The sequence below is a fragment of the Sander vitreus genome, chromosome 8, assembly GCF_031162955.1.
Source record: "Sander vitreus isolate 19-12246 chromosome 8, sanVit1, whole genome shotgun sequence".
Lineage (NCBI taxonomy): Eukaryota > Metazoa > Chordata > Actinopteri > Perciformes > Percidae > Sander > Sander vitreus.
In genome coordinates, this window is record NC_135862.1 from 9,041,771 (window position 1) to 9,054,137 (window position 12,367).

Sequence of the window (12,367 nt, forward strand, 5' to 3'; positions counted from 1 at the left end):
GACAGTTAGGGAATTCATTAATCTGACTTCAAGCGTTTTTGTAAGAAAAGGTTGGACGTTATAGGTACATTCACATGCTGTTTATATTTTCATTCCATAAAAAAACAAGATCCTACAATAGGCAAACTGTAAATAATAAGGCGTGAGAAAGTCTGGCTTGAAAACTAAAGGGAAAAGGGAGTGGGCAACAATAGACTTCCTGTCAAACTAGCTGACATCGTCATCATTTGTGAAAATGTGATTGGTAAAGCCTTTGTCCTGCCCACGTTGTGTCAAAAAAGTATTTGAATGCCTTGAACATGCAAGAGATGAAGACCTGATTTCACTCACTGTGGTTAATAAAAGCTGGAAAGGGTGATACACTCATTCATAGTCTAACCAAATCAGGTTACTCCAAGATGATGTTTAATGTACAGTGTGTGGATGCCTCTGGTTCAACAAGAACCACTCTAGGCCCCACATTACAAGTCTAAAGTGACTAATAGTTATGCTAAAGCTGCATGAAAATCACATTTCACTGGGTTTTTATAAGAATCACAAATGAGCAAAACATTGTGGACTAGTAGTCTGAGAGTATTGTGTCTGAGAATTTGGGGATTATAAGAGGAATTCAGACTAAATATGTTTAAATTTGATTTTTTGACAAAAACAATCTAAAGTTAAGTTAAAATGTAATAAACAAATAAGTATTACTCCCCACAGAATTGTATTGGCAGTGTGAAAAAGGCTTGAAACAGCATATATAGGGAGATAATAGTTACAGAAAATATAACTGTACACTCAAGGTATAGGCCGACATTTTGGGAAGTATGCTTATCTGCTTTCTTGCCAAGAGTTAGAGGAGAAGAACAATACAACTCTCATGTCTGCACATTTATGAAGCTACAGTCTGCAGCCGGTTAGCTTAGCTTAGCACAAAGACTGGAAACAGGGAGAAACAGCTACCCTGGCTCTGTCTGAGGGTAAAAAACAATCTGCCTACAAGCACCACTAAAGTTTACTATTAAATAAAAAAAGGAACACATTGCTGGTTTTCAGGTTACACTTTGGGTTTAGTACAGAAAAAAACACACAACATATGTTTATATAATGTTATTTTGTGAACTTTAGAGGTACTGGTAGGTGGATTTTGTTACCTGCCATGTAAGCCGTTTCCCCATTTCCAGTCTTTTTTGCTGCTTTGCCGGCTGCTGGCTGTTGCTTATATTTACTCTACGGACATGAACGTGTTTTAATTTTAATCATTGTTCATCACTATTTAAATATTAAAAAAACATTTTGCTGTCTACTGCCTCTTTATCTTTGGATTTTACCTCAGTTTTTGTGAATCCTGGCTACAGCCCTATGTGGACCTGGCTACAAATCAATATGCAACTTACTATTTTTCACACTAATGCCAGCAGTGTTACCATGCAGGCTAAACATCATGTGTCTGACAGGTGTTCAAGAGTTGGAGGAGAAACACAAATCTTCCTCCCCTAGAAGGCTTGTGACAGGGTTTTCATAGAGATCAGAGAGGCCTAAAGTAACCAACATTTAACGTGTGTGTGTGTGTGTGTGTGTGTGTGTGTGTGTGTGTGTGTACAGATATGTGTGGGAGACTAAGCGTGCTCTGACAAATGTGCACAGTTCCTGGAAAGTGATCAGTGCTGCTGACTAATAGCTGGATTCTCGCATTAACCACATGCCTGACTATGCTCTCTTTGACAGGCCTCTCGGTGGTGACTGAATGTAAAGAGAAAAAACATCCGAATGTACTCGATGAAATGCAATTGTCAAACATCTTGTTCTCAAATTCTGTAAGTCTGGAGGAGTCAAATACTTTGGACCTTTTTGCAGAAATTTGTATTTGCACACATTTTGACCACAGATGCAATTAAAACAATGGGAGGTTAAAAAAAACATACATGTGGAAACATTGCTCATATTGTTTTCTGTAGCATCATCCAAAGGAAAATTCTACTACCTTAAATCTGATTGATCACAAACTACATCAACACTGTTATATAACCTATATCATTTTCCCCCTTTAGGTAGAACTGAAATCTCACCAAAAAGCAGATAACCAAGAACCTGCTACTACTAAATACTTCCATCTACTATATTTACTATTTGGATCAGTCTGATGTTTGACTCTTTCCAGGAGTTACCAGATATCGTAATTGTGGTATACTGAGTTTCCTTCCGCTGCATTGTGCACCTCACTTCAGTCAGTGATGTCCTACGTTTCCCAGAATGAGTTATAACAGTCCCCCACAGAAGGATGGTGAGCGTGTTATTTTCACCTGTTGATGTTCCGTGTAGGTGGTAGAGCATTAGTGATACCATCGAGAAAACAAGATTTTTTTTTTTTTTTTTCCAGTGTAGAAAAAGTGAGTAGTGGCACAAACACAAACATGGCTTTTAGCTGCAGTGCATGCTGTTCTAGTAAAGCTGCAAGTGGTGAAGATAACTATGCCTTTTCTTTTTTTCCTTCTTTTTTTTTTTTTTTAAATCTGTTTATTACTTGGTGATTATTGGACATTTAAATTGATGTTTCAAGAAAGAGGCATACTCTGATTCTAGGGGTCAAACACAAAACCCTGTACCTGGTCAGCCTTTTATTATTTTGTATGTAATCTTGAATGTTATGTCTCGTTATCTGTAATTGGGACACAAAATATATATTTTCAAATGACAAACTAAGCCCCAAAAGGTTTGTGTTAAAATGTTCTGAATTTAGTCTACAGCCAAGCTAGTGGCTCTTGGAGGTTGCTCTTTAAAAACAGCATTGCTTACATCAGCATGCTCACACAGACCATGCTAAAATGCCGATGGTAAGCAGGTATGTTTACCATTTTCACCATATTAGTTTAACATGTTAGCATGCTATCATTTGCTACTTAGAATTAAATAAACGTACAGCTGAGGTGTAAGGGAATGTCAGTTTAAAATTAGATGATGGTCCCTAAAAGTTAAAAGATACGTCCAGAGGGGGCCATACATGTCTGAACCGGTAGTCTTGAGGAAAAGTCAGGGGATCACCAAAGCCTATACGCTTTATCCTCTGTAGACCATAAGTTAGGGCTGGGTGATATGGAGAAAATCAAATATCACAATATTTTTGACCAAATACCTCGATATCGATACCGCAACGATATTGTAGTGTTGACTATTGGTGCTTTCACAAAATATTTACACAATGAGATTTTTGATAAATCATCAGTAATGTGGATATAATGACTAAGTGGGTAAAGGCAAATAATAGAACAGTTCCAACAGTCTAAGTTCAGAAAAGTACATCACTTTACTGTAATGCAGCCTTTAAAACTGGGAAAAGACACCACTTATGCCATATTACGATATCCAAAATCTAAGACGATATCTAGACTCATATCACGATATCGATATGATATCGATATATTGCCCAGCTCTACCATAAATGTCTAATAAATGTCATGGCAATCCATTCAATAGCTGATGAGATATTTTAGTCTGGACCAAAGTGGTGGACTGACCAACAGACATTGCTATTGCTATATGTAGAGCCACGCTGCTAGCTACAGGTAGAATTACAATGTTTTTGGGTGGACAGTTCCTTAAAGTTACCACTACTACCTCAGCTACCTTAGAAGTCATATTACTAATTTGCACTTTCAGTTAAAACCACAAACAACTTTACTTCAAAACTATTCCCACCAAAAAACATGGCAACAAAAAGGAAAAAAAAAAAAAAATCTGGTTGCCTCCCTTCCTAACATATTGTAAACTACTTCATAAAGCCCAGATATGACAACCTGAGGCAATGACTTTGGGAGTTCCTTCACAGAGGATGTGTTGGCACAGATTGCCAAAATGTTCAATCCTGCCAGACACTTTCATGTCTTTTCCTGTTGACAATTTCCACCCAGCTCTTTACAGTTATACAAATGTCTGAAGCACTGAAGGGAAGGGACGGGATGAGGAGCGAGCTAGTCTTCGTTTTGTTTGAAAATACTTTGAACGTCAACAAGAAGTAGCGTCACCCAACATCACTTAGAGTACCTTTAACTTTATCGTATGAATAAATTATGTAAATTATATTAAAAAAAACTTTAAACGTTTTTCTTGCTTAATTTTATATAGCAATCTTTAATCACAGAAGCAGTATTTAGCTACGGACGTGATCTAAATGTACATGTTTATTCCCTAAAATGTATATAATTGTGAATGGTTTGATACTTTGAATTAAACCCAAACAACCAATTAAATGAGCATGTTACAAATTGACGATTGCAGTCTAATTAAAGAATTTCTGTATTAAATGTCTCTCCTAGAGGACTGAACTGATTCTGAAATAAACCTTTCAAAAAAAGTGTAATGAGTGTAGGCCGATAAAAAAAAACATTTATTGAGAAACATACGCTTTAAAAACATCATCTAAACCATTTTAAATTCAACATTAAATTGTAAAAGTCCATGTCACTGCTGCTGTTCAGCATGATCCCAACTCACAGGGTCTGACCAGTCAGCAACACCTCAACTTCCAAATCACTGAGTGAAACTCTCCATAACGAATGATAATCTGTTGAAAAATACCGGATTTTTTTGGCGGCTAAGCTTTAATGATAGTTTTAGAAAGTCTGCAAACAGCTGACAACAGTAAGGATGTTTCTTAAGCGAGATCTGTTTCAAGAGCAAAAAGTGCAGAGGAGCAAAACAACACCTTACCACAACATTTACCGTGCTGCACTTTGCAGTATATCTCGCATAAGAAACCTCTCGTCCTATTTTTTGAACACGTGACTACCTATGGTGTTATGAAAGGGAGCTGCATAACACACTGTGACTAAGTAATTATAGTGATTAATGACAATTACTCTCAAAGAAACAAATCTGTTTCAGAGTTCTGCAACAGGTACAACATGTAAATGGCAGAGTTTTTAGCCATTTAAAAACACACATATGGAGCATAGCTCTACTAATCGGCACTCTGAGGGCGTCCTGAGCAGCGCCGGATTAGAATTAGCCATGCTTTGCAATTGGTCAGATCTGCAAAACCATTCAGCAGATATTCTAAAGAGCCATATGTGGGCCGCCACCACTCAGAAACCCAGAGTTAGCAATTTGCATCTCGTTAAGCCTCCCACTCAGATCTCCATGTGAGCTTCCCTTATTGGCTTTTGATTCAAAAAGTTCAGAGTGTCCCCACTGTCCAGGCTTGGTGTGGACAGGTACTCTAACTCATAGCCTCCACTTCTGTTGGCCGGGCGGACTTCACTTGATGTTTTCTTGTGTTCCAGGATCTGCTGCAGCTGGTGGCAGGCGTACTCAGGCTTGGTGGTGAGGGGTCCTATGGGGACCTCTATGCCCAGGATATCAGTGACCATGTAGGGGCGAAGCCAGCCCACCAGAGGGGTGCTGCCGGGGGTGTAGTGGGTCTGCCGGTGGTAGAAGAGCAGACCGTCCACCTGCAGCCAGAAATTCAGAATTAAACTAATCCAAGCTTGATGAGAGGCAAATAAATGCTTGTTTGCGGTTCATAACAAGATAAGGAATTACCTCCCATATACATCATTACACCTAGCAGTTTAGCATTTATCTGATTCTAACACTACTCCCAATGTGCAGCATTAAGGTGCTAGCAGAAAACGGTTGGAGGACAAGAGAACTTTTCTTACGCCGAAGCTATACTCAGCTGCCAGGGCTTTCTGAATCAGCTCTGCTGTGCAATCTGTGCTTTGGAGGCTCACAAACCGGAACTGTTGGACAAAAGCAAAAGCAGAGCACCATGTTGTTAGTTCCAAACACAATTTGTCTTCTTGTCAAATGTGAGAAATTGCTTTCCAATGGAAAGTTTACTCTACAAGGACTAAGCCTGATTTAGCTCCTACTGGGCTGCTCTGCACAAACACTAAAGATTAAAAGGTGAACCATGAACTCAACGTTCACTCCAGCTTCCTCAAAGCCCCATAATCGTCAAGATTTGTGCGTAATAATCACTTTAGTGCACAATTAGTACGAAAGACAGGAATGGAAGTTTTCTTTTGTTTTATTTCCCTCTGAATAGGTTCAAGTTCAGGACTTTATTTATTCCATATGTGGAAATAAGGTGCAGCAAGGCATGAAGCACAACAAACACAAAATACAGGAAACCTAAAATAGAATTAACATGTTACAGTAGCTCAAATAACAATACCGAGTACTGAAAACTAGGAAGGACAAAATGGGGCATGAAGTGAAGGGGCTCTATTCCTGTTACTTACAGGGTTGCGTTTGGCGATTTCTGATAGGCCGTCTGTCTCCTGGACTTTGGACTGGAGCCAGTAGAAACGGAAGTCAGTCTGTTGATGAGAAAACAAGTAGTGTAAACAAAAACCTCCTCTTCAAATCCCAAGCCAATGAGATGGCCAACGTGGCAAAAATGCACATCTGTGGCCCAGACTTTGCTACTTAAGCAATTAGACAAGCATTCCTGGATTGCTGGAGGATTAGAAGCCAAGTCTTACCGGGCAGTCGTAGACCGGGTGGCCTCTCCAGCACATGACATCCAGGATGTAGTATGTTCTGTCCACCTCGCTGTAAATGCAGTCCAGGATCGTGTAGTCTGCACATACAAAAGGGCCATTTACAGAATTCACTATAATAAAATGTATATAATATACTTATTATAAAACTTATTTACTTTAAAAAAAAAAAAAAAGGCAAAAGAAAAGACGTTCATAACCCCATAGTACTGTAACTGTATATGCAAAGCTTTTGAAAGGATTATTGATTAATACCTGTAACACAAAAGTTACAAGTTCTGATATTTTCAGTTAATAGTGTTAGTGTTAGTAAATGTATGTGGTCCCTTTGGAAAATTTGGGATCTCCCCTCCTCTCTTAAAAAGCATAGTCTGCGATTAATACATTTAAACCCTAAGTTGAAAGTTCTTTCAATGTTGTTGCACTACATTTAAGCTAGAACATAACCAGAAACAGAAATAAACTCGCAGGTGACTGGGAGCCGATGGGAGAACCTTCTTGTTGGTGGAACACTTTCTTGTGTTGCCCGAGTGGTCCACCATAGTTAACCACTGCGCGCGCTGCACATTCAACAGGCCCACCTACCTTTTCCCATGGCCGAGTTGTGTCGGTTCCCACCGGGCAGCAGGGAGGGGAAACGGTTCACACAGTAGCCGCTTTTAGTGTACGATGCAGTGGAACCCTTCATGAAAAAAAAGTCAATAACAGAGACAATACTGTTACCACAATGTCAGCTACTCTGTCATTATAACTGTTAAACTGAGTTTGAAATGTCTTGTGCCATGTTATTGGTTATAAAAAAGAAAAGACACACACACACAAATCAAACTTTTGTTGTTTAATGCAACGAACCGTGTTGCACTATTATCAATTACATGAGACAAACCTCTTCACATTTGTGAAATCACTAACGACTCATTTTGTTAGTTTTCAATTATAATTTACTTCAATAATATAAACAGAATTTAGTAAAACAATAATGTAATCAAATCGTCACTGGAGCTGAAATAATTAGTCAATCATCACTCTCACTGAAAGTATGAGGACAGCCCTATTTGAAATAGATCATAATGTATGGCATATTGTATTTGGATGTCCCTACATGCACTTAAAAATAGAAAAGTAGGACTTAAATTCGTAAGACATCTTGACGATTGTAACTGCTCGGGTCATTAGAATATTGGGAGCTACAAATGGGGTCACAGATCACAGAAATTGATTTTTGGTGTAGGTGGTCCCAACAGTCATCACCCCCCTAACTCCAGGCAGCATTAGGGGCTAAAGTTACCACAGAGCTGCACAGGAACTTTGGAGAAGATAAGAAGCTACGTAGATAAGTTACCCACATCACATTGGGTAACTCTGACAAATACATGTGAATACTAGCGAGCAGTTGAAACTCGTCTCATTCCGTTTTCCTCAAGCAACGGAAACCATCTTTTGTTTCTGTTTGGTAAAGAGTGCTGTGCTGTGGCGTTTTCAAAAGGTTTGTCGTTAATGAGGTCAAGATGACTGTCATAATGACAATATAGATGGTTGCATCACAGGGTGTGGAGTGACACTAGTACAGCAAATATTTGTGTGTGTTGAGGGAGGAAAACTGTAGTCTATGCCAGTATGACAGGACAGGCGTGTTGTACCACAGTTACTCATAAACCACATACTGAAACAATACGTGGTGAATGAGGCAATTCTTTTACATATAACACTACCACAGAAAAAACACATGCAATGTTGTAAGACAGTGGAAATGGAAAAAAACAAGCTAATCTCACTTCTTATAATTTATGACTTGATGATGATTTTGAAACTACTAGTAGAGGAAGACTTAAGAGTGGATTGTTTGGGGATTCATTTCATATGACTGACAGGTCTTCTAGTCAGCATGGTTTCCAAAGTTTTTTGTTTTCAACAGCTGACAAGATGGCAATAGTGTAATTCAATTATTTCTTTTTGTTTCTGTATTACAATGTAATGGCATTATTCATGTTAACATGAGCATAATGAAAACTTCCGTTATTGCCAAATCAATGATGAGAGACAATGCATCATTTCTTGTTTGTCTGACACAACTTTGTTTAGGTACTTCTTGTTTTCAATTTTCTCCTTCAAGGCCAAACCTGTTGTCTTTTTGCATTAAATTATTGTCGCCATGTAGCATACTTATGTTCTTAAGTTTTTGAAACAATTATATGCCAGTGCAGTGTTTCCTCTATGTTGATTTTTTGGTGGCGGCCCACCATGGCAAAATTTCTGCCACCACGGAAAAAGGGCTGTACAAAAAATGTAGTTGCGGTTGCCCTTTAAATTATCCTGCCGCTCACATAGCAAATTTAACAAAAAGTAGAACTATTCAGAGGGTATTGGACCCATCCAGTTTAACAACACATACTGTTGTGTTGATGTAGTTTATTGTCAAAACGTTCTCTTTCTTCCGAGTCGACTATTAAACGAACGGCTCCACCAAAAACGTCCCCGCAGTGGGTACGTTCTAAGTGTAGACCTGTTGTAGATGTAAAGTGCCCTATAGGTCCTCTGTGAGGACAGACCTGCCCCCACTGCTAAAAAAAAATCCTAAAGGAAACACTGCAGTGGCTATATATGCAGCTGCATTATTTTATTTTGATAAAACCGTCTCACACAGTACCTCAGACTCAAACTTATGCTCATTTTATGATTCATATGGTACTGTGAACAGTATCATAATGAAATCACTTCCAGCTTACCGCTTTCTCCATCACAGGCTCAGGAATATTCTTCCTAACGGTTAGTCCACATTATTCATTTTGTGTAAGATTTCTCAGACAAGGTGCCTCATCTTAGTCACAGGCACAACTCAACTCGTTCTTCTCAAAACCAGGAATGCAGTATTGAATTTACAAGCAATAAATGCAAAGTACAATATAATCCTCTAAAAATATTGATTCAGTACAGTCACGAAAATGCATTTAAACGATAAGGATCCTGACTGCTGTTCATGTTAATCAAACTGTGAACGTGGCAAGACTTTCGATCAGGGCTGGAAGATGACACATCAGAAACAGCAGAGGTGGAAACTAGTCCAAAAGCCAATATAAGCTGATCGCAGAATCTCAATTGTATTTGACAGTTCTATATGTGTTGAATTATCAATGTGATGCCATTAAAATAGTCATCTTCCTGCAGTAACACATTAAGTGAAACAATAGAAAAGCAGTGGCTGGTTCTTACCTTGGAGGCAACAATGAGGGACCGTTTCCCGATAGGACAGACCACCATCAGCCAATCGGTGTCCAGTTCTGATGGCACATCCACCAGCCACTCTGACAGCATGAGCTAAGGAGAAAGAGGAACTTTGTTAACAAACTCAGCTTTTTATCTTCATCAACACTGTATTTAACATAGACAGTAAACGCAACGGACAAAGCGACACCGTAGACTTCCACGGAGACCAGTGAAGTCTATTAGAAGCACTTTTCCGGTGAGCGCTGAGCGTTACTGTGCAGCCTCCAACTGAGCTTGACGACGTAGATGTGACGTGAGCAACGTGTCTCAAAGTTGTAAGTCTTCTGGTAGCTGTGCCAAGAGAAATCTCAATCATTCCCAATCTTGCAGAGACGGAGAGCGTAGGTATATGTAAGGAGATAACATGGACACAGGCGAATTATTGCTAACTAAAATGCTAGTTAACATTAGTAATTTAACTTAAACAGCTAATGTAAGTCGTAGCTGCCTGCCACTTCTCCTGACTATACGGTAATTCTAGGGCTGCACAATTAATCGAATTTTAATCACGATTTTGGCTTCCCACGATCAAATTCACGTGATCGAGCGATATTTAAAATGCTTCAATCCGTTCATAGAACGCTCTATATCAAAGTTTTTTCTTTTCTTTTCTTTTCCAAAGCTCCGTAAACCACTGTCTGATCACGTGCCTCCATGAGCCAGTCAGAGTTGTTCCCTGCACCGCGCAGCTTAGTTTAGATGTAGACAGTCACAGAGTAACGTGAGGAAAATTCCACAACAGATAGCAGTCGGTCATAAGTCGTCACGAGGTTTACCAGTTTACCAGTAAATGCAACATTTTGTCCCGTCTGTGTCGTTTTTCAGACAACAGAAGTGACCAGTGCTAGTTTCAGTCTTTTAGCTCATAGCTTTAGCGGCAGACTGTTGTACGTCCCGCTGTTGGAATCCTCTACAGTGAAATACAGTCCCACTACACCGTTTAGCTGTCAGCATTTTAGCCGTGTTTACTACTGTAGCTAATGGTAGGCTATGGTTAGCTGCTGTGTAACGTGTTATTAATGTTTACTAGCGTGACATGCAGCGATGTTTCTGTTGCCTCTAACGTCTGTTTTGGAGCATCAGAGCACAACGCAGACATTTAAGTGACACCGTAATCCGCGTTGCTATTTCGTCCGGTAGATACCGGATTTTAACATGCGCCGTTAACGTGAACAGAAAATTGCGTTGCCTGTATCTTTTCATGGCAAACGCGCATGTTTGGAAAGCGGTCGCACAACAGCTGAAATGGCATACTCCTTCATAGTATCCTTCAACAAAGGAGGAATGTAGCACAATATGGATGTGAATGCAGTTATAATTAGCCTATGTGACAATAAAATTAGTTTTGGTTAAAATCAACAAATAATCGTGATAATTAATCGTGATCAATATATTGATCAAAATAATCGTGATTATCATTTTGGCCATAATCGTGCAGCCCTAGGTAATTCCTCTACTATGCGACAGAAAGTTGCGTGGTTATGACACAATCGTTAGCCTATTTTTACAAAAACGTCTGCTACGGAGCCATAACGTGAGATACAAGGTAATGGAGCCTTTAATACATTGTTGTGTTTCTTTAGAAATAAACAATGGACAAATAGAGTCTTTAAACCCTTCAGATGTAAAGTTATTCGGTGTCAAAGTGGTGCCAAAATGAATGGCAGTTAATGGAATGCTAACGGCAGGTGATGGCTTGTTAGCATCAAAATGTCTCCATAGGAGGTACGCTTTGCGGATGCTCGCTTACCCCCTTGGTATTTAAGATTCCAAAAATGATGATTTCAGGTCATTTGGCATTGAAGAAGCTCATTGGGTGTCATTCTAGAAACTATAGTGCCCTCTGCTGGCCCAGATGAAGAATGCAGAAAAGTACATGCCATGCCAAGTCATTCACAAATGAATAGAATAATATCTCTGGGTAATAACACAACAAACACTGACCTGGTTCGCATAATGTTTTGGCAGCTTCCTCCTCTCAATCTCCATCCCCTCTTCCTCTGTCTGGCCATCTTGCTCCTTTTCCCCTTCCTCTTTTTTCTCCTTGTCCTCCTCTCCATCGCTGTCTGCCCCCGTCCAGTCCCCATCAGCCAGACGCCGCGCATGGTTGACGTAGTTTAACCTTTTGCTGAGAGCAGTGATAGAAAAAAAAGGCCCATTCAAGTACATGCACTGTGGCATTATTTTAGAGATGAAAACATCTGTGTAATTTACCAGTACACAAGATATGGTGGTCACTCAAAACATTAAAACATGCATTTAAATTGCAGCCAGAACTAACATCAGTGGATCCGCACACCCTGCATTCTTAAGTTGCCACTACCAATTCTGTAAAACTGGAAGGAGGCCCTCTTTAAAGGGCTTTCTAGAATGAGCGTTACTGTAGTCGCAAGTATGTAGCTGGAGCAGAAGTGAATGAAAAAAGGTCTCCAGTGCCTTTCATCAGTTAGTGGTTATGTTGGTTAAAATGTGTTCATGTCGCAATACAGAAGGAAACTATTATCTTACTGTATGTATTAAAATAAGACTCATCTCGAGTAGTGGCTCTAGGTAGGAGAAATTCTAACCCAGAAGGGATAGGCTCCATACTGAGAACTCACAATTAAACTCCAGGATCA

The 12,367-nt window shown here is 39.5% G+C and overlaps 1 protein-coding gene across 1 annotated transcript in view; it reads right to left on the minus strand.

The window, feature by feature from the left end:
- Window positions 1–4,343: 4,343 nt before the first annotated feature.
- Window positions 4,344–12,367, minus strand: part of snupn (snurportin 1) — an 11,193-nt gene continuing 3,169 nt past the window's right edge. Inside the window, exons 3-9 of the mRNA XM_078256683.1 lie at window positions 11,694–11,877; window positions 9,696–9,800; window positions 7,071–7,167; window positions 6,468–6,565; window positions 6,225–6,302; window positions 5,640–5,720; window positions 4,344–5,429 (exon numbers count right to left, since the gene is read on the minus strand). Coding sequence (XP_078112809.1) covers window positions 5,109–5,429; window positions 5,640–5,720; window positions 6,225–6,302; window positions 6,468–6,565; window positions 7,071–7,167; window positions 9,696–9,800; window positions 11,694–11,877 — 964 coding nt within the window. The 3' untranslated portion in view covers window positions 4,344–5,108. The remainder of the gene's footprint in view (window positions 5,430–5,639; window positions 5,721–6,224; window positions 6,303–6,467; window positions 6,566–7,070; window positions 7,168–9,695; window positions 9,801–11,693; window positions 11,878–12,367) is intronic.